Raw genomic sequence first — 22,370 nt, 5'->3', positions numbered from 1 at the left:
CCCTTGATCCAATGTAGGTAACTACAGAAACTAAACAGTGCATGGTCTCGACATATAGAGCATGTCCATTTAGACATGATTTACATTGACAATGTTTGAGCATTTGTTGAGTTCATACTGATTCAATACAGTGATATGTTAATGAAACCTACCCTCACTCACACATGTTGTGCTTTGTAAGTGTGCAGTTGGTTAGAGGTTTGAATGGTACACTGCTTTTGGTAGAACTGTACTAAAACCATAATGTGTCTTAAAAACGCCAGGCTAACCTTGTCCTGTCTATACTAGACCAGTATATGAGACACAGCACAACCAGTGGAAATAAGAACACAATGAACAAGGGTGTGCATGTAAGGTTTAAAGTAACACGTTTGCAACAACGTGTCAACAATGCTAGCTACAATACACACAGAGACATATCAAACACCAACAAAGAAACAGACTGATGATTACAAAAACATGAATAATCCAGACATTTAAACAAATGTTTGTAATATGTGTGTGTCACACATGTTATTAAATGGTGGCCTGCTATTAGCATGTGTATGTCTGTTAGTGTTATGCAGTCTTTCATGACTCTCCTTGAAGCTTCTCGGGTCGCATAGGTCTTAGGACGTAGTGTTCAAATAATACAATTATTCTGAGTCTGGTGGGAACATAGAAATATATAGAGGACTCTAGATGGATATAACTCGTTTTAGCATGGACATTGCCAGTAGCCCTATTCACTCACACCCCCTGTAATCCCGTATAAGGGTTGAAAATGGCAGATTTTATCATTGATAATCACCTAAATTTACAGTAACATTGCTATACATGACGTCAGAGCTCAGGTTCTCCACTTGTTGTCTGAGTGAGGCAAATGCTGTAAATCAAGATGATGTTTTCTGAAAGATGAGACGTTGAGAATTATTATAAGTACCGCTTTGATGTCATACAAGCAAACCAAATGTGCACTTCATATTTCCATATTTGAAAAGTCATGTAATTTACAGTGTCAACATTTCTGATCGCTATGTTTGAGCTACAGTTACAAAGAGGACATACGTTATACCCTGGGTTGTCCTGACCACAATGTTTGTCAGATTGTGAAGATAATTAGCTGCGGAACCCGCACTTGTATGCGCTCATGACTCCATTCTATGCGCGCCAAAATTACAATGTTTGTAAGATCGTATTATATAGAATAAGCGTTCAAAATATGCCCACTTGACCCAGGTTGTGATTTATAATGGAATGTTTTTGGATTGCGTAAACAACAACAATTCTGTGATAGTGGGGATGCAAAAAACGATGAGTATGCTTGCTTCAGTTAATCAATGGCAAAGCTAGGAGAGCATCTTATAGACTTCCGGCAATGGCAAAGCTATAACAAGGGAGTTGGAAGTTAAAACATCTCTTTTATTGCCAAAACAAAAAATTGCCAATCTTGCAAAGACTCTGCCCTTCTCGGGCCTCGGCGGATGCTAGCTCTGGAAGAAGCTCCAGCATGATTCGGAATGGAGATTGACAAGGGTATAACAAAAATCCAAGAGACGCTTTCTGAACACCTCATCAAAATTGATGTGCTGGTCGATAAACTCCATGAAGACCAGAAAGTCACAAAGGGACGAGTGACAAAGTTAGAAAAATACAATGCTGACCACCAGGCTGCCATCCTGGACGTCCGCGAGGATGTGGAGCCAAAGTACAAGAAATTGGAAGACGCCATCTCTAAACTCGAGGAGAAATTCGATTTTCACAAATGTCCAAAAGCGCTTGAATTTGAGATTTCAAGGTTTCCCGGGGGCTGTGGAGGGAAGAGACGCCATCTCCTTTCTACAGGAATGTATTCCAAAAATTCTGGATCTACCCCCTTCCATGCACCCACTGGAAATCGAGAGGGCCCATCGCATGCTACGGAGGTGACTACCTGGTCAGGTTGCACATAGGGCATTTGTCATTACATTTCTACGGTGCCAGGACACTGTCTGCATCCTCTCTGCTGCCCGAGCAAAGGGAGAGCTCAAGTACGGGGATGCCAGAATCATGATCTTTCCCGGATATTTCTCCCATACTACACCAGAGGAGGAAGGCTTTCTCCCCACAGATGAGACTTCTGCGGCAGGCTGGCTTGGCATATGGCCTACACTACCCGGTGACTTTGTGGATCGAAATCAAGAATGGTGGGCGCATATTTGACTCTGTGAAGACGGCTGAAACATACATGAGGAAAGAACTCCCTGACTTGTTCACTCCTACTACATCATGAGGAACTGTCTTTTGAACTTGGATATAGTCGACAGTGACCTGTTAGAACATGAGGATACAGCGAAATTACTCATAGGATCGAACTGGTTGGCACGTCTGGCTGGTTAGATGGCTAGCTTGATAACGACTGGCGAGGTAACATTGGATCATATCTAATGTTGGCTGTGCTATTTAGCCAGCTCGCTAAGTTTAGGGTGTAGCCACACTAATCGAGGTAGTTAAATTTTTTCTGTATACTTTTATTTTACGCAGGTCCAGTCGGGTTTAGTTAAACAGTTATCTGGCTTTAGACTGGTTTCAAGCCTAACTACAGTTGAAGTCGGAAGTTTACATACACCTTAGCCAAATACATTTAAACTCAGTTTTTCACAATTCCTGACATTTAATCCTGGTTAAAATTCCCTGTTTTAGGTCAGTTAGGATTACCACTTTATTTTAAGAATGTGTCAGAATAACAGTAGAGAGAATTATTTATTTCCGCTTGTATTTCTTTCATCACATTCCCAGTGGGTCAGAAGTTTACAAACCCTCAATTAGTATTTGGTAGCATTGCCTTTAAATTGTTTAACTTGGGTCAAATGTTCCGGGTAGCCTTCTACAAGCTTCCCACAATAAGTTGGGTGAATTTTGGCCCATTCTTCCCGTCAGAGCTGGTGTAACTGAGTCAGGTTTGTAGGTCTCCTTGCTCGCACACGCTTTTTCAGTTCTGCCCACAAATGTTCTATAGGATTGAGGTCAGGGCTTTGTGATGGCCATTCTAATACTTTGACTTTGTTGTCCTTAAGCCATTTTGCCAAAACTTTGGAAGTATGCTTGGGGTCATTGTCAATTTGGAAGACCCATTTGCGACCAAGCTTTAACTTCCTGACTAATGTCTTGAGATGTTGCTTCAATATATCCACTTCATTTTCCTAACTCATGATGCCATCTATTTTGTGAGATGCACCAGTCCCTCCTGCAGCAAAGCACCCCCACAACATGCTGCCACCCCCATGCTTCACGGTTGGGATGGTGTTCTTCGGCTTGCAAGCCTCTCCCTTTTTTCTCCAAACATAACAATGGTCATTATGGCCAAACTGTTCTATTTTTGTTTCATCAGACCAGAGGACATTTCTCCAAAAAGTACGGTCTAAGTCCCCATGTGCAGTTGCAAACCGTAGTCTGGCTTTTTTTATGGCGGTTTTGGAGCAGTGGCTTCTTCCTTGCTGATCGGCCTTTCAGGTTATGTCGATATAGGACTCATTTTACTGTGAATGTAGATACTTTTGTACCTGTTTCCTCCAGCATCTTCACAAGGTCCTTTGCTGTTGTTCTGGGATTGATTTGCACTTTTCGCACCAAAGTACATTCATCTCTAGGAGACAGAACGCGTCTCCTTTCTGAGCGGTATGACGGCTGCGTGGTCCCATGGTGTTTATGCTTGCGTACTATTGTTTGTACAGATGAACGTGGTACCTTCAGGCATTTGGAAATTGCTCCCAAGGATGAACCAGACTTGTGGAGGTCTACAATTCTTTTTCTGAGGTATTGGCTGATTTCTTTTGATTTCCCATGATGTCAAGCAAAGAGGCACTGAGTTTGAAGGTACGCCTTGAAATACATCCACAGGTACACCTCCAATTGACTCAAATTATGTCAATTAGCCTATCAGAAGCTTCTAAAGCCATGACATAATTTTCTGCAATCCAAGCTGTTTGAAGGCACAGTCAACTAAGTGTATGTAAACTTCTGACCCACTCGAATTGTGATAGAGTGAATTATAAGTGAAATAATCTGTCTGTAAACAATTGTTGGAAAAATGACTTGTGTCATGCACGAAGTAGATGTCCTAACCGACTTGCCAAAACTATAGTTTGTTAACAAGAAGTTTACCCCGAATCCAAAAATAATGACCAAGAACCTGTAGTGGAGGCTTCATTAGATGCAGAAAAAGCTTTTGATTGCATAGAATGGAACTACCTGTTTGAAGTTTTACAGAGGATGAATATTGGACCTAAGTATGTAGGTCTGATTAGATTCCGCTCTGTGTGGCCACTTGGAGACACCAGTTAGACCTCTCATTCAAACCCTTGTAATATTTTTTTCTTATCTTGCACCTACTCCAAAATGTCAATTAATATTCTTATTATGTTACTGAGTGTATCCAGAGTATTTTCAGATTTTTATAATGACAAATGCTGTGAAAAGTATAGTAAATGTAAAATGCACATACAGTGGGGAGAACAAGTATTTGATACACTGACGATTTTGCCGATTTTCCTACTTACAAAGCATGTAGAGGTCTGTAATTTTTATCATAGGTACACTTCAACTGTGAGAGACGGAATCTAAAACAAAAATCCAGAAAATCACATTGTATGATTTTTAAGTAATTCATTTGCATTTTATTGCATGACATAAGTATTTGATCACCTACCAACCAGTAAGAATTCTGGCTCTCACAGATCTGTTAGTTTTTCTTTAAGAAGCCCTCCTGTTCTCCACTCATTTCCTGTATTAACTGCACCTGTTTGAACTCGTTACCTGTATAAAAGACACCTGTCCACACACTCAATCAAACAGACTCCAACCTCTCCACAATGGCCAAGACCAGAGAGCTGTGTAAGGACATCAGGGATACAATTGTAGACCTGCACAAGGCTGGGATGGGCTACAGGACAATAGGCAAGCAGCTTGGTGAGAAGGCAACAACTGTTGGCGCAATTATTAGAAAATAGAAGAAAATAGAAGAAGTTCAAGATGATGGTCAATCACCCTCGGTCTGGGGCTCCATGCAAGATCTCACCTCGTGGGGCATCAATGATCATGAGGAAGGTGAGGGATCAGCCCAGAACTACACGGCAGGACCTGGTCAATGACCTGAAGAGAGCTGGGACCACAGTCTCAAAGAAAACCATTAGTAACACACTACGCCGTCATGGATTAAAATCCTGCAGCGCACACAAGGTCCCCCTGCTCAAGCAGGCGCATGTCCAGGCCCGTCTGAAGTTTGCCAATGACCATCTGGATGATCCAGAGGAGGAATGGGAGAAGGTCATGTGGTCTGATGATTCAAAAATAGAGCTTTTTGGTCTAAACTCCACTCGCCGTGTTTGGAGGAAGAAGAAGGATGAGTACAACCCCAAGAACACCATCCCAACCGTGAAGCATGGAGGTGGAAACATCATTCTTTGGGGATGCTTTTCTGCAAAGGGGACAGGACGACTGCACCGTATTAAGGGGAGGATGGATGGGGCCATGTATTGCGAGATCTTAGCCAACAACCTCCTTCCCTCAGTAAGAGCATTGATGATGGGTCGTGGCTGGGTCTTCCAGCATGACAACGACCTGAAACACACAGCCAGGGCAACTAAGGAGTGGCTCCGTAAGAAGTATCTCAAGGTCCTGGAGTGGCCTAGCCAGTCTCCAGACCTGAACCCAATAGAAAATCTTTGGAGGGAGCTGAAAGTCCGTATTGCCCAGCGACAGCCCCGAAACCTGAAGGATCTGGAGAAGGTCTGTATGGAGGAGTGGGCCAAAATCCCTGCTGCAGTGTGTGCAAACCTGGTCAAGAACTACAGGAAACGTATGATCTCTGTAATTGCAAACAAAGGATTCTGTACCAAATATTAAGTTCTGCTTTTCTGATGTATCAAATACTTATGTCATGCAATAAAATGCTAATTAATTACTTAAAAATCATACAATGTGATTTTCGGGATTTTTGTTTTAGATTCCGTCTCTCACAGTTGAAGTGTACCTATGATAAAAATTACAGACCTCTACATGCTTTGTAAGTAGGAAAATCTGCAAAATCGGCAGTGTATCAAATACTTGTTCTCCCCACTGTACAAACAACAGTGTAATGTTTGGATTCAATCTCATTTCCCCAAAATCTCCAAAGTGTTCTCTTTCAATTGCTACCTTGGTCATGCATATGCTTTTTATAATTATTCTGTTGGAAACATTTCAATTTGGCCCTATCCATATAGGCCAATTTCCACTGGTGTACGGGGTTAAGGACTTCCACCATTTGAAGTAGTAAACTGGGTGGGGATTCCTATTGATTGGGAGCGATCAGCCAATGATCAGAGCATTGTATTCTTCTTCAAATTGTGTTGCCTATGGTTTGTAAATGGCTTAAAGCAACAACACAAAAATATCACTGCCATTTAGCAGTCACAATAAATGAATGACACACAATATTTGGTTCAGGATCCAGCACTGCATGTGGCAGTAAATCACCAATATAAACTTTATGCTTTTTTTCAAACACAAAAGAAGAAGACACTTGACTATTTTAAAATGGCACCAGTGTGAATTTTGGTTTAATCACATTTTTGTAATTTAATATTTTGTTAATAACTAAAACTATCAGTGGACTTGAACTCTAGTCTAGTTTGTCACAGCCATTTTAGTCACATAATAGTCGGTGCATTTTTTTCTGTAAAATAATGACTATTTAGGCTTCCTCTAACTTCTAACAAGTATTTTTCGTCATAGTTATTGTTGACAAAATTAACACTGAATGGCACAGATACAAAGATGAGTCCTCTGTTTATGTGGGTGGAATCCAATTATATATTTGAATGAGAAAACTCCTCCACTGTATTAACAGTCTGGAATTTGTTTTATGTCCTGTGTCCAATAACAGGCCGTCTTTGGGTCAACACTGATTATTTCAGTTAAATATATGTCAATTAAGAAAGTTACATGTATTAATATTGTTGTCATTGCCTCCCACCACCCCAGGCCTGCCTGGTCCTCCAGGTCCCTCTGGGGAAAGAGGGTTCCCAGGGTTGCCCGGCCCCAAGGGGTCTCAAGGTAGGGACGGACCTGTGGGCAGGCAGGGAGAGAACGGGCCCAGAGGACCACCAGGTAACAGGAACCATATTAACCCTTTATAATCCGTGTTAATGCCTCAGGAAGTGTTGCTTTGCTATATGTTGATGTTTGACATCAAATCACAATTTATTTCAAATGCATTTAACAAAGTCACAACACACTTTACAGAAAGAAAAAATAAGAAAAATAATAATGAATACTTAAAAACAAACATGGTTGAACGGTTTGAATTGGTCCAACTACTGAACTTGTCTCTTCCTGTCTTCTACATTCCAGGTCTCAAAGGTGAACAAGGTATGTGCATGTTTGTTTAATCATTGCATTTGAGTCCTACTGTTGCAATGTGCCCTCAACAGTGATGTGTGTTTCACCCCATTACATCAAAATAAAATGTTATTTGTCACATGCGCCAAATACAACGGGTATTTTACAGTGAAATGTTTATGTAGTTTTAAGAAGAAAAAAAAGTGTTAAAGTATTTACTCAAATAAACTGAAGTAAAAAATATATATTATATAGAAAAATAACCAATAATTAAGGAGCAAAAAACATTACAGCAGCGAGGCTATAAACAGAGGGTACCGGTACAGAGTCAATATGCCGGGGTACCGGTTAGTCAAGGTAATTGAGGTAATATGTCCATGTAGACAAACAAAGACTTGCAGCAGCGTAAAAAATGGGGGTGGGGGGGGAGGACAATGCAAATAGTCAAGGTAGCCATTTGATGAGCTGTTCAGGAGTCTTATAGCTTGGGGGTAGAAGCTGTTAAGAAGCCTTTTGGATCTAGACTTGGCGCTCTGGTACCGCTTGCCGTGTGTTAGCAGAGAGAACAGTCTATGGCTAGGGTAGCTGGAGTCTTTGGCAATTTTTGGGGCCTTCCTCTGACCCCGCCTGGTATAGAGGTCCTGGATGGCAGGAAGCTTTGCCCCAGTGATGTACTGGGCCGTACGCATTACCGTCTGTAGTGCCTTGCAGTCGGGGGCTGAGTAGTTGCCATACCAGGCGGTGATGCAACCAGTCAGGATGCTCTCAATGTTGCAGATGTAGAACCACTTAAGAATCTGAGGACCCATGCCAAATCTTTTCATTCTCCTGAGGGGGAATAGGCATTGTCATGCCCTCTTCATGACTGTGTTGGTGTGTTTGAACACTAAGGAACTTGAAACTCTCAACCTGCTCCACTACAGCCCCGTCGATGAGAAGGGGGGCGTGCTCGGTCCGCCTTTTCCTGTTGTCCACAATCATCTCCTTTGTCACGTTGATGGAGAGATTGTTGTCCTGACACCACACTGCCAGGTCTTTGACCTCCTCCCTATAGGTTGTCTCATGACAGTGATCACTGTTGTGTCGTCGGAAAACTTAATGATGGTGTTGGAGTCGAGTACAGGATAGGACTGAGCACGCACCCATGAGGGGCCCCTGTGTTGAGGATCAGCATGGCAGATGTGTTGTTACCTACCCTTACCACCTGGAGGTGGCCCATCAGGAAGTCCAGGATCCAGCTGCAGAGGGAGGGGTTTAGTCTCAGGGTCCTTAGCTTAGTGATGAGTTTTGAGTGCACTATGGTGTTGAACGCTGAGCTGTAGTCAATGAATAGCGTTTTCACGTAGGTATTCCTTTTGTCCAGGTGGGAAAGGGCAGTGTGGAGTGCAATAGAGATTTCATAATCTGTGAATCTGTTGGGGCGGTATGCAAATTGTGTCTAGGGTTTCTGGGATAATGGTGCTGATGTGAGCCATGACCAGCCTGTCAAAGCACTTCATGGCTACAAACATGAGTGCAATGGGTCGGTAGTCGTTTAGGCAGGTAACCTTGGTGTTCTTGGGCACAGTACTATGGTGGTCTGCTTGAAACATGTTGGTTTTACAGACTCGGTCAGGGACAGGTTGAAAATGTCAGTAAAGACACTTGCCAGTTGGTCAGCGCATGTTCGGAGTACACATCCTTGTAATCCGTCTGACCCCGCGGCCTTGTGAATGTTTACCTGTTTAAAGGTCTTACTCACATCGGCTACGGAGAGCGTGACAGTCGTCCGTAACAGCTGATGCTCTCATGCATGCTTCAGTGTTGCTTGCTTCAAAGCGAGCATAGAAGTTATTTAGCTTGTCTGGTAGGCTTGTGTCACTGGGCAGCTCACGGCTGTGCTTCCCTTTGTTGTCCGTAATAGTTTGCAAGCCCTGCCACATCCGACAAGCGTCGTTGATGCTTTACCTGTTTGATGGTTCGTCGGAGGGCATAGCCGGATTTCTTATAAGCATCCGGGTTAGAGTCCTGCTCCTTGAAAGTGGCAGCTCTACCCTTTAGCTTAGTACGGATGTTGCCTGTAATCCATGACTTCTGGTTTGGGTATGTATGTACGGTCACTGTGGGGACGATGTCATCGATGCACTTATTGATGAAGCCAGTGACTGATGTGGTGTACTCCTCAATGCCATCGGAAGAATCCTGAAACATATTCCAGTCTGTGCTAGCAAAACAGTCCCGTAGCTTAGCATCTGCGTCATTTGACCTCTTCCTTATTGAGCGAGTATGCGTCTCTGTGTGTTGTCTAAAGGTGGTCTATAGTTTTTTTCTCTCTGGTTCCACATGTAACATGCTGGTAGAAATTAGGTAAAGCGTTAAAGTCCCCGCCCACTAGGAGCGCCATCTCTGGATGAGCATTTTATTCTTTGCTTATGGCCTTATACAGCTTGTTGAGTGCCGTCTTAGTGCCAGCATCGGTTTGTGGTGGTAAATAGACAGCTACGAAAAATATAGATGAAAACTCTCTTCGTAAATAGTGTGGTCTACAGGTTATCATGAAATACTCTACCTCAGGCGAGAAAAACCTTGAGACTTCCTTAATATTAGATTTCGTGCACCAGCTGTTATTTACAAATAGACACCAGACCCTTGTCTTACCAGAAGCAGCTGTTCAATCTTGCCGATGGACCGAAAACCCAGCCAGCTGTTAGTTATCCATGTCGTTGTTCAGCCACGACTCAGTGAAACATAAGACAGTTTTTAATGTCCCGTTGGTAAGATAGTCTTGATCGGAGCTCATCCATTTTGTAATCCAATGATTGCACATTGGCTAATAGGACTGATGGTAGAGGGGGATTACTCACACACTGTCGGATCCTTACAAGGCACCCCGACCTACATCCCCGATATCTCCGTCTCTTCTTCATGCGAATGATGGGGATTTGGGCCTTGTCGGGTGTCTGAATTAAATCCTTCGCGTCCGACTCGTTAAACAAAAAATCTTTGTCCAGTACGAGGTGAGTAATTACTGTCCTGATATCCAGAAGCTCCTTTTGGTCATAAGAGACGGTGGCAGAAACATTATGTACAAAATAAGTTACAAATAATGCAACAAAAACACACAATTTGTTAGGAGCCCTTAAAACGACAGCCATCTCCTTCGGCGTCATTCTACACACAGTACATAACATGAGTGTTGATGAGGGTCAATAACAGTCAGGGTGAAGGGGGTTTTGTGTGAATGTGCGTGAGAGTCACTGTAGAGGTCAGCATTGGGCCAATGAGAACATGAATCCTTTGAGGCATCCAGGAAATGTGCACATAGTGCTTCCTGGGTAAGCTTGAGGGGTAAACATGGGTAAACATGAGTTGATTGTGAGATAAATTATGCGGCTATTAGCTTAGTGTGCGTGTGTGTGTGTTGTCCCTGTGAACCTAGAGTTTTTGACCCCTATTTGTTTTACTTAACCGCTCTGTAGCATTCCCATCACAAAGGCAGTATAGCTGCGTCTGCTCTACAGTAGATTAGCCTATTACAGGAAAACATTCTAAGGGCCAAAACGGTCTTAAATAAACATCTTTCTCGCTATGTTCCCTACACTTTATTTACCTTGCCATGTTGTCTGTAATGAACCGTGAAAATAGATTTCCTCATGTCAGAACAATGAAATATCATATATGGTGTAGATAATAATCATGTCCTCCCTCTACTCCTGATGGGTTATTTTCGGAGACTTTGATGTGATTTTGCCCGCAGGTATGCCAGGTGCTGATGCCAACGTGCCCAAGCTCTCCTTCTCTGCAGCTCTCACCTACCCCGTGCTCAACGCTGGCACCATCGTCTTCGACAAGATCTTTGTCAACGAGGGAGAGTTCTATGACCCGCGGACAGGTACTGAATTTGTATTTGTATTTATTTTTGATCCCCATTAGCTGCTGCCAAGGCTACTCTTCCTGGGGTCCGGCAAAATGAAGGCAGTTATACAATTTTAAAAACTTTACATAACATTCATTACAGAATACACAACACGCTAAGTGTGTGCCCTCAGGCCCATACTCCACTACCACATATTTACAATGCAAAATCCATGTCTACGTGTTTGTATAGTGCGTATGTTATCATGTGTTTGTATGCTTGTGTCTGTGCCTATGTATTTGTTACTTCACAGTCCCCGCTGTTCCTTAAGGTGTATTTTTACTTGCTTTTTAATAGAAAGGCATTGTTGTTTTTTGGGTTGAAGAAGTATACACAAACACGATCAGTGCATACTACTGATGCCAATGTATACTGTGAGTTCCATCTGCATGTGAAGCAGTGGAGTTTCCTCAGAGGAGGAAGGTTAAACATTAAAATAGTGAAACATTAAAAAAGTTATTATTTTTAGATAAAACTATACTAAAAATATTCACGTCACCAAATAACTGATTTAAACACACTGTTTTGCAATGGTCTACAGTAGCCTGAACAGCACCCTCTAGGCTAGCACCATGGTGTAGACGGAGGACAGCTATTATCTGTCCTCCTCTGGGAACATTGACTTCAGTTCAAAACCTACGTCCTCCAACCTATCAGAGGACGTCCTCCAACCTATCAGAGCTCTTGCAGCATGAACTGACATGTTGTCCATCCAATTAAAGGATAAAATAATTAATCTAGTACTGAAAGCATAAGCTATAGCTAGCTAGCACTGCAGTGTTGTGAGTAGTTGACTCAAAGAGAGAGAATGAGAATAGTTGAACAGTTTTGAACAAATTCATTTCTTCAAAAGTTAAGGAAAAGCAGCAGAGAGAGATCGTTGTATTTTTTTTCTTCCTCTTGGCTTACCTTTCACTTACTTAGCTAATGCAGCTAATTTAGTCTACTCAACAAACTGACTTAAACAGAGAGGAATGCTATGTATATTAGCTAGCTAGCTAAGGCTATTCAATACTGCAACTCTTCAAAGTCAAAGTCAGTTTTTGGTTTTCTAAATTTATTGCCACCTGTACACTGTACTGCATGAATGTACACATGGATTGGATTGTGCGTTTACTAACGTGTTAGTTCTAGTTTGTTGACTATGATGTTAGCTTATATGGTGACAAAGATGTAGGCTCTGTGGCGGTTATGGTATGAAGGTTTGTCTTGGAGAGGTTTTTGCACCTGGTCACAGACAGTTGTTGTGTTGCGCACTGAGGTCAACAAGCAAAATTAAAAGGTGAGAGGAGGAGAGCGGGTAGTGGTGAGAAGGAATTATACAACAAGCAAAGTGATTATGCTGTATGTGGCTGCTATGAAAGTGAACTGTGTGCGGGTGATCAGGGGTGTATTCATTCCACCGATTCTGTTTCAAAAAGTCTTAAATGGTAGCAAACGGAACGATATGGGGAGGGACCTACCTGAATTTGTCCAGTAGAAACTGTACAAACTGGACAGTAGAAACTGAAAACGTTCCCGTTTTGCAACTGTTTGGACTAATGATTACACCCCAGATCAGCTGGAGGCCGGCACGTGTGTGCAAGGTGGTATTGAATGTGTCACTGTCTTTCACCTTGATTATTTAAATTTGTCTCTCGACCTGTGCACCTATTTTATAAACGTTCATTTGTAGGCTAGGTTGTAGTAACCTCATGATGGGTATAGGGCAAATTCGAGTATCATGTAGTAGCCTAAACCTATCAAAGTTACATTGAGCTGGGTGACTGAAATATGAATGACAGTCATCAAATATGCTGTAATAGAAATAAGAAAAATCGTCCTCCCTAATCTTAAACGGCACTGACCGTAAACATTAACCTCCTACTCACAATGTACAGTAAGTAGCTAGTTAGTTACATCATTGTTTTAGTTCATGTAGAATGAGCTAACTTTCAAACCAAGTCATAACCCTGAACGGGCAACTGTTATTGCCATCAACATCAGTGGAGTATGCTAAGCTAACTATAACCTTTCCCTCTCTGTTTCTGTATTCCCCAGGCATCTTCACAGCGCCCATTGATGGACGCTACTTCTTCAGCGCCATCCTCACGGGCCACAAGAACGAGAAGATCGAGGCGGTGCTGTCCAAGTCCAACTACGGTATGGCCCGGGTAGACTCCGGGGGATACCAGCCAGAGGGCCTGGAGAACAAGCCAGTGGCTGAGGCCAAGATCAACCCTGGCTCCCTGGCCGTGTTCAACATCATCCTTCCCCTCCAGGTTGGAGACACAGTCTGCATTGACCTCGTCATGGGCAAGCTGGCCCACTCCGTAGAGCCTCTCACCATTTTCAATGGAATGCTTCTGTACGAACAGATGTGAGCCAACGGGACAGCATCCCCTAGGCTCTCAAGCTGGAACACGAGAGAGGGAGAGGAAGGGAGGGAGGGAATTAGGAAAGTGAGAAAGAAGAGAGGGGTTGGGGTTGGGGTTGGTCCCCTCCGGAGCAATTTAGTCTCACAGTTTTATTTGACAACTGCTTTTGAAAGCAAAATGATCAGTCCAGAGAATGAGGTTAGAATGACTTTATATCGACTCGCGAAACATGGGAATGAAAGAGAACTAGGAGACGACCACAATGACAGAAAAGTTTTTTCCTCCGCGTGTCATTCCTGGCCCTCTGATGTTTGAGACCTGATGAACTGCTTGAAAAAACATAGGATATACTGTAGACTGCGCAGCAGCAGACTGAGTGATGTTTAGCTTGCCCAGCATTTGGAGAAGTGTTTTCACAACGAATTTGTACTACTGCAGGATTTTTATATGTTTATTGGAGTCTCCGTCTCCTTATTACTCACTCCAGGCATGGGGCTCGGAGTACAGTAGTCCTTCATGCACCAATACCGACCATAAGGTCTCCTTGACATCCCACGTACCCCTTTGCTGCAAAGTGTTTCCCTGCCATGGAGCCAGACCCACAGTCAAGGTCTGAGGTTAACCTTAAGTAGTTAACCTTAATAACCAGGAATGAGAAATTAATTTCTTGATTTTCTCTAGTTGTTTTCTATTGAGATGAATTCACACATTTTGTGAATGTTTTTATATTACTGTGCACTTTTCTATCTCCTTGTATGTGTGTTCTGGTCTTTATACCCTGTAATGCCTTTGGCCCAGTGAATCCAAAGTGTGCCTGTGTGGATATTATTTTAAAGCTTCAGTACCTTATACTGACGGGTTCCAAAGCGTTTTCTGTGCCGTCCGTCACTTACCTAAAGCCTTCCGAAATGTCTGTGATACTCCAGATGAATGAAAGAATGTTCCTAGCTCAAACCCCAGCCTTAAGCCACAACCAAGTAGGAATTTACCTCAACCAGAGGGAAACGCTGCCTTACACCACAGTACAGTAGGACCAAATGGGCTATAGCCCCTTTATTACATCAGTAGGGTTGCAAAAATCTGCAACATTTCCCCAAATTCCCAGGTTTTCCAGAAATCCTGGTTGGAGGATACCAGATGTCCTTCTTGTTCCCTCCTGATTCCAGGAATCTTCTAACCAGGATTTTTGGAATAGCTTGGAATTTTGGGAAAAAGTTTTTTTCAACAAATGACAACCCATTTCACTTCAACCTTACACATACCAGATGCGATGTAGAAGGCAACGATATCAGAACAGCATCAGGACTTTATTAACCAGTGCATTAGGTTGGTAGGCTATTGGAGCATATGTTTATGTGTTCTTTACTTGGAAATTCAGCTTACAGATGACCAAATCAGACCTGGATTCAAATCAAATCAAAAATCTGTGTATTTGAGTATTTTCTAATAATGTGGCCTGAATCAACTACTTCTATTGGAAGTATTTGAAGGTATTTTCAAATAATTTCCAAAAAATAGCCTACTATTTGAAAGAACTTTCAAATACTATTTTCAAATACCTGGGTTAAATGCATCAGAGTATATATTTGAGTCACTGACTGTGTCCGAATATCCATACCTGCATCCTAAATTGTAGGCCGTTTGAGTATGCAAAAAAAAGTTTAATATTATGCGACATTTCGAAAATCAAGTATTGTTTAAATGCCAGGATGTTATACTCATTTTGTCTCTTCATCTAGTAGAATTCGATGCACACTTTTCCACAATGCATTGGAAGAGGTGGGTTGCGAGTGATAGGCCCTCGTTCCCTTCAAGTAGCCAAATAACAAAACTAGACTACTTAATTGGGCAGATGCAGAATAGCGAAGCTTCTGCGGTGGTGTTCAAATGATTTTTTTTTTTGTAGATTTCTGTTTTCGTATTCGAAAGGGTTTCTTATTCTCTTGGCCTTCGTCAGCGCTTTTAAAGTAAATACTAAACCATCTTTTGATCTCTGAATGTCTGGGCACCGGGGACTCGGGATGTGGCTGCGTTATTGATGTCATGTTAATCTGTCCTTTTGATTTCAACATATGGATTGTTTTAGTTTTGTAGACTAGGTTACCGATTTTATTATTTATTTTATGGGTCAAGCCTTTGCAGTCATTCTTATCTCGTTCCCAATGATCAGTGTTTTAGTTTATTATGTTGCTGTCCAGCGGTTCAGAATTTGCGATGCACCCGACTGTCCACATTTTTCTGTGCAATAGTCTTTTGATTTGAACATCTGAAGAGTTTTGGTGTGTGTACTAGGCTATTTGATTTAATTTATATATGTTACAGCACTTTGGTTTCACTACTAAATATGTTGAAATGGAACCAAATGATCTATTTCTGTCTTCAGTCTTTTTTAAATAGGATAGATGGGTGATATGGGCTACGATATAGGTCGAATGTGATAGCCTGAGTAGGCCTATAACTCCATTCCTATTTTATTCAGAGTTTAGAGAAATTAATACAATTGGAAATAAGCTATTATCAGGCTTGTAATGCGATACGTCTATTGAAAAAAATCCACCCTCATTTGGCCCCGCCCCACCTTCTCAGCCAGTCAGGAGCCGCTACTGCGTTGCGGCCGTGGCATACTTTTTACTAAACGGTACGTGCTAAATAGTATGCAGTTTAAGTATGTAGTACGCTAGTATGGGTATTCAGACACAGCCAGTGTATTTGAGAATTTTCAAATACATGCCAGTACTTTCCAAGTGTATTTCCAAATACCTTCCAATATTCAACTACTTGTCTTTTCAAATAAAACATATCTGAATACTTACTTCGAAATGTATGTGAAAGTAATTGAGACATTTGAAATAGTATTTGAACCCAGAACTGGATCAATGGATACCAACATGTTTCGCAGAGATGTACACCATTACAATCAAATACATGGAGTTTAAAAAAAAAATATCACTATTGGAAGACGCTGTATTTAGTTGAGAAGTTGCAATATTGCTTCCCTGTGCCTTTGAGTATTTATCCACTTCAATCAATCAATCAAATGTATTTATAAAGCCCTTTTTACTTCAGCCGATGTCACAAAGTGCTTGCTCCTATCTGACCTCTGTGCCTGTTATTGCTAAAGGAATCGGTTTACTCAATCTATGAAGTAAGTCATCAATAACTGGTTATACCACATGCCAATGAAAGCAATGCTAGGTATTTAAGGTCTTCTTTTCCAACCTGTTACCTTGAATGTGTGATTTGGCGACACATGTGGTTCAAATAAAGATATTACATTTTACACAGCCCTGCCCTCTCCATAGGAGTTTCGGATTCACTCGCTGCTCAGAGGGCTATGACTCTAATCTAGTGGGAAAGGAGTGAGAAAGGTGACGATGTCATGTGTTGTGATGTCATCTGTCTAGTTTGAGCAGACCTCTCGGTTCTTTGCTCTCGTGTGATTGCTTAGCCTTTTCTCAATACAGGGGGTGCTGTTTCCACTTTGGAAAATATCGTCTCCAAATTAAACTGCCTCATACTCAATTCTTGCTCGTACAATATGCATATTATTATTACTATTGGATAGAAAACAATCTCTAGTTTCTAAAACCGTTTGAATTATGTCTGTGGGTGAACCAGAACTCTTTCTACAGCGAAACTCATGACAGGACATGCGAAGCTCTGAAAAATAGTCTCTGATCTCGGATCAGTTTTAAGCTCTGTGTATGTCCTATGGATCGAAATGAACTGCACCCGCCTTCCCCTGGATGTCAGTAACCAATGAGAAGTGGAATGGTGTCTCTAGGTGTTTCTCAGAGTTTATAAAAGGGAATGGAGTGAGATGACCCTTCTTTTTGACGCTCGCCAGGACGCAAGGGAGGACATCAGAATCGCATGCTCAAAAGCTCTCGTTATTGATCAAAGATATATCCGTCTGTGATTTAATTCGATATAGGTGTTAGAAACATCATAACGAAGTTATTTGAAACCGATTTATATCAGTTTATGCGAGTATATTGCTATTTTTCTGAATTTCCTTAGTATTGCGTTTGAGGATTTGGGCATGTGTGTGCCGTGTAGCTATCGTTAGCTGCTAGTTCTGAAGTTGAGGAGGTCGTTTTACAACAAAGCAACGATACTTTTGGACAAAGGACACATTGCCCAAGATACTGATGGAAGCTCGTCCAAAAGTAAGAGTTATTTATGATTTTATTCCGTATTTATGTGGAAAAATGTAAACGCAGTTGTCAGCCATTTTTTGCGGCACTAGTCTGGCTGTAACTCACAATGTATGTCTAGTAACGTAAATTTTAAAGATCTAAATCAGCGGTTGCATTAATAACCAATGCATCTTTCATTAGCTGTCCAACCTGTATTTTTTTTGTCAATCTAATCGATAAATAATCGTAAACATAGGTGCCTTTCCAAGATGGCGCCGGCCCGAATGCATGCCATGTTTTGACAGATTACATTGCATAACCACGACTTGTGATGCTAAATATGCACATTTTCGAACAAACTCTATATGCATTGTGTAATATGATGTTACAGGACTGTCATCTGAAGAATTCTGAGAAGGTTAGTGAAAAAATTAATATATTTTGGTGGCGATAACGTTATCGCCCCCTTTGCCTTGATTTAATGCTGGTGTGATGTTAGCTCATGTGGTATGCTAATATAACGATATATTGTGTTTTCGCTGTAAAACACTTAGAAAATCTGAAATATTGTCTGGATTCACAAGATCTGTGTCTTTCGATTGCTGTAGGCTGTGTATTTTTCAGAAATGTTTTAGGATGAGTATTTTGGTAATTGACGTCGGTCTCTGTAATTATTCCGGCTGCTTCCAACGCTATTTCAGATTGCAGCTGCAATGTACAACTGTGATTTATACCTGAAAAATGCAAATTTTTCTAAAAAAACATATCCTATACCATAAATATGTTATCAGACTGTCATCTTATGAAGTTGTTTCTTGGTTAGTGGCTATATATATCTTTATTTAGTCAAATTAGTGATAGCTACTGATGGAGTAAAAAACTGTTGGAGTTAAAAAAGTGGTGTCTTTTGCTAACGTGGTTAGCTAATAGATTTACATATTGTGTCTTCCCTCTAAAACATTTTAAAAATCAGAAATGATGGCTGGATTCACAAGATCTGTATCTTTCATCTGGTGTCTTGGACTTGTGATTTAATGATATTTAGATGCTTGTATTTACTTGTGACGCTATGCTAGGCTATGCTAGTCAGCTTTTTTACTGTGGGGGGTGCTCCCGGATCCGGGATGAATACCAAGTAAAAGTTAAATTAATATTTCTTAAATGGCAGCGATCCAAATGCTGTGATTTATTAAATACAGTATATCGTACGGAATCAAGTATCTGGAAGAATTTACCATTTGACTTATTAGGCCATTTGGAACTTAAGTCAAAATGTTTGATACATTTTTATTCCTGCACACGAATAAACATGGCATTTGCGTCTCTCTCGGCCCGTGCTGTGAAGGCTGAGAAAGAAACAGTGTAGCGCTTGCCATTTTCCAGTCTGCAAGCCAAAAAGAGAGAGTCATTGGAGATCTCCCTATGAATTAATGGAAAGAATAACACCTCACAGCTGTCCATCAACAGACACAGATGTCTAATTTATGATGAACAAAGTACCTTTCGTTTCTCCTGCGTCGAGCTGGGACGGGACTTCGTCAAGTTCTGGATGTCTGGACAGAGAGATGGAAGGAGGAACACCTACTGCCTTTCCTCTCACCGACTCCAGGGAATACAACTTTATCCATGTTTTCCCCAGTTTTCCTTTCTTCTTCTTCATTAGATTTCCGCTGTCCTTTATCTGTGTAATGAGCTCAGGTTTTGACCTCCAAAACCTGCCGTTCCGATGCCGGATTGTCTCCTCCGGTTGGATTGAGAAAACCTGGAAGGGCCTGAGCTGCTGGTCTATATCAGGAATCAAGGTAAGACCCAGATGCAGACTGTCGAAGTAGTACTGTTTATTGTAGCAACAGGGGCAGGCAAAGACAGGTCAAGGCAGGCAGGGGTCGGAAATCCAGGTTAAGGCAAAGGTACAGGACGGCAGGTGGACTCAGGGTCAGGGACAGGCACGGTTCAGTAATCCAGAGGTGGAGCAAAGGTACTGGACGGCAAGCTCATGGTCAGGCAGAGAGGTCAGGCGGGCGGGTACAGGGTCAGGACAGGCAAAGGTCAAAACTGGGAGGACTAGCAAAGAGAGGCTGGGAAACGATATGAGCTGATAGGGAAAACGCTGGTAAGCTTGAACGAACAAGACGAACTGGCAACAAACAGACAGAGAACACAGGTGTAAATACACAGGGGAAAAATTGGGAAGACGGGCGACACCTGGAGGGCGACTCCTGGAGACAAGCACAAGGACAGATGAAACAGATCAGGGCGTGACAGTCTGGAAAAGACCTGAGTGGTTTTTCTATTTGACAAGTGAGATAGTTCATGAAAACACAGGATCTGGTGGCAGACGGCAGTGTGATACTCTTGTAAGTGATGCCCTTTGGGATTAATCCCTTTAGTTCTCCTAGCAAGCTTTATCCGTAAGGGATACTGACTGACTGGCTGCCAGAGGGACATCAAAGAACACCTTTTTCACATAGTTAATTTCCTACTAGCTCAGTAGTAAGGCAAAGTGAACATAAAGGCCTGAAAGCTACACAAGATCCGAAAGCAATTATTTTCGTCACGGATCACCTTTACTCATACTGTAGGTTCCAAAAGGACATTTTAAGGGGCACAGGGCAAAGGTTGTGTGACCCTGTTTTGCAGGGGGGGAAAGGGGGGGGGATGGAATCTGTGTGTGGCTGGGACAGGATGGGTGGGATGCTGACAGATATCCTGTTTATCTTTAATCTTTACACACACGCACACTTATTTAACAATGTTACTGGGTGTATCATCAGCACATCTGTTGAAGTCAGGGAAGCACATCAGTAAACGAGGGGAAGAGAGGGTGTACAGCAGCTCAAGGAAATCATATACACACAACAGTCAGTCAAATATACTGTACATGCTTGAGATAAGGCTATGACTCCCATGGTATATTTCCATAGCATACTGGGTCATTTTCTCAGGACATGTTATCTATATCCAATACACAGTCAATAGATACTATATGAAGGAGAATGTGTGGACTAAGAGGCAGCATTCGTCTCAATAAGTCATACTATATTTTCAAGATATAATCATGTAATCAAGTCAGATATTTGGGCTTAAATTCATTCCAAACATTCCCTTAATCAAATAGCCGGACTATACACAGATAATATAAGTGTAATACCAGTGATAACGAAGAAGAAAATATCCCTAGGCTATGGCCACATTCAGACACATGAACACATACGTCATTGTCTGTTTTTGTTCCTTCAAAAGCACAACTCAAGTCAACTACTCTCAGATGGGTTTGTCCGTCAAAAGACGGACCGTTTGTGCATATAGTGTCAGACAATCATCAACGGATGACTCCCTTGTCACACCCTGATCTGTTTCACCTGTCTTTGTGCTTGTCTCCACCCCCATCAGGTGTTTCCTGATAATTTACAATGATGGCCAGTGTAGGCCACTGACTTACCTGGTTAAATAAAAATAAATAAAAAAGTGTTGGCAGAACCTTTGGCTGTAATTATAGCTGTAAATCATTCTGTGCAACTCTTAGGGAAACATATTTCGTTTTTGTCAGAATTGCTCAAGCTCAGTAAATTTGGTTGGGAACCATTACTTGGCAGGATTATTCAACCCTTGTTTTAGGACTGGACCCCTTAGGAACACTCAGCATCTCTTGGAAAGCCATTCTGGTGTCTTTGGCATTGAAATATGTGTATTGTCCCACTGAAAAGTAAAACTATCCCAGGGTTAGGTATTCACCCTGTCTGTTCTTACTTCTATCTTTTCAATCTAATCAAAAGCTCCAAACACATGTTTCCAGTGGTCATTTGCAAAGACAAACAGCTGGCAGACTTTTTCCATGTCTAGTTCATCCAGACTGTCCCAATGAATGTGACAGGCTGCCACATGGTTCAAGCTGCTTTACACCAATGCACTTCTGAGCCAGTTCATCAGCCTTAGACTACTGAAACTCCTCTTGGCTTCAGCAGAGGATGCAGGGTCAACCATTAGTAGGAGGGCTTCTGCCTGGTCAAATAGACCGCAGCTGATTCCTGAGAACAGATGCAGCTTCTGTACTTGTTTTGTACTGGTATTGCATCTTGAACCATGGCCAGCTGCACCTCAAGTGATCTCCTGTTCAACTCTGGATACTGGTCCACCACTGCAGCATCCATCTCCCCAGAGAGAAGAACTTCCTCCAGCTTAGCCAGAGTTTCCAGGCCACCCTGTTTGAACCTCTCCGATTGTTGCACATCAACTATGTCGAGCACATTGAATAACTTAGCCCTGTAAAAATCCTCTGGGGATGTGGGTGAGTATGAAGCAGCATTGCCAGTGAAGATCTTTGGTGGATTACAGATGTGGGGCAGCTGAATAAACTGGATTTTGATCTTGGCAATCAACTCTGTCACTCTGCTGTAGATCTGTTGAAATTGGACCTCTGATCTCGTTGCCTTCAGTGTAGTCTTAACACATGTCACGTTCCTGACCTGTTTTATGTTATTTTTGTATGTGTTTAGTTGGTCAGGGCGTGAGTTGGGGTGGGCATTCTATGTTTTGTGTTTCTATGTTTAGGTCACTTGTAATTAGCCTTATATGGTTCTCAATCAGGGACAGGTGTTTGACGTTTCCTCTGATTGAGAACCATATATAGGTTGGCTGTTC

The 22,370-nt window shown here is 41.9% G+C and overlaps 1 protein-coding gene across 1 annotated transcript in view; it reads left to right on the top strand.

Annotated features, from left to right (window-relative positions):
• Positions 1-16,874, top strand: part of LOC139553149 (EMILIN-1-A-like) — an 84,766-nt gene extending 67,892 nt beyond the window's left edge. The window contains exons 5-8 of the mRNA XM_071365119.1: positions 6,982-7,107; positions 7,351-7,368; positions 11,075-11,209; positions 13,274-16,874. Of these exons, the coding sequence (XP_071221220.1) occupies positions 6,982-7,107; positions 7,351-7,368; positions 11,075-11,209; positions 13,274-13,596 (602 nt within the window). The 3' untranslated portion in view covers positions 13,597-16,874. The remainder of the gene's footprint in view (positions 1-6,981; positions 7,108-7,350; positions 7,369-11,074; positions 11,210-13,273) is intronic.
• Positions 16,875-22,370: the final 5,496 nt, after the last annotated feature.

Source organism: Salvelinus alpinus, chromosome 25 (genome assembly GCF_045679555.1).
Source record: "Salvelinus alpinus chromosome 25, SLU_Salpinus.1, whole genome shotgun sequence".
Classification (NCBI taxonomy): domain Eukaryota; kingdom Metazoa; phylum Chordata; class Actinopteri; order Salmoniformes; family Salmonidae; genus Salvelinus; species Salvelinus alpinus.
Note: the sequence above shows the minus strand (reverse complement) of the source record. Positions and strands in the feature narration are given on the sequence as shown.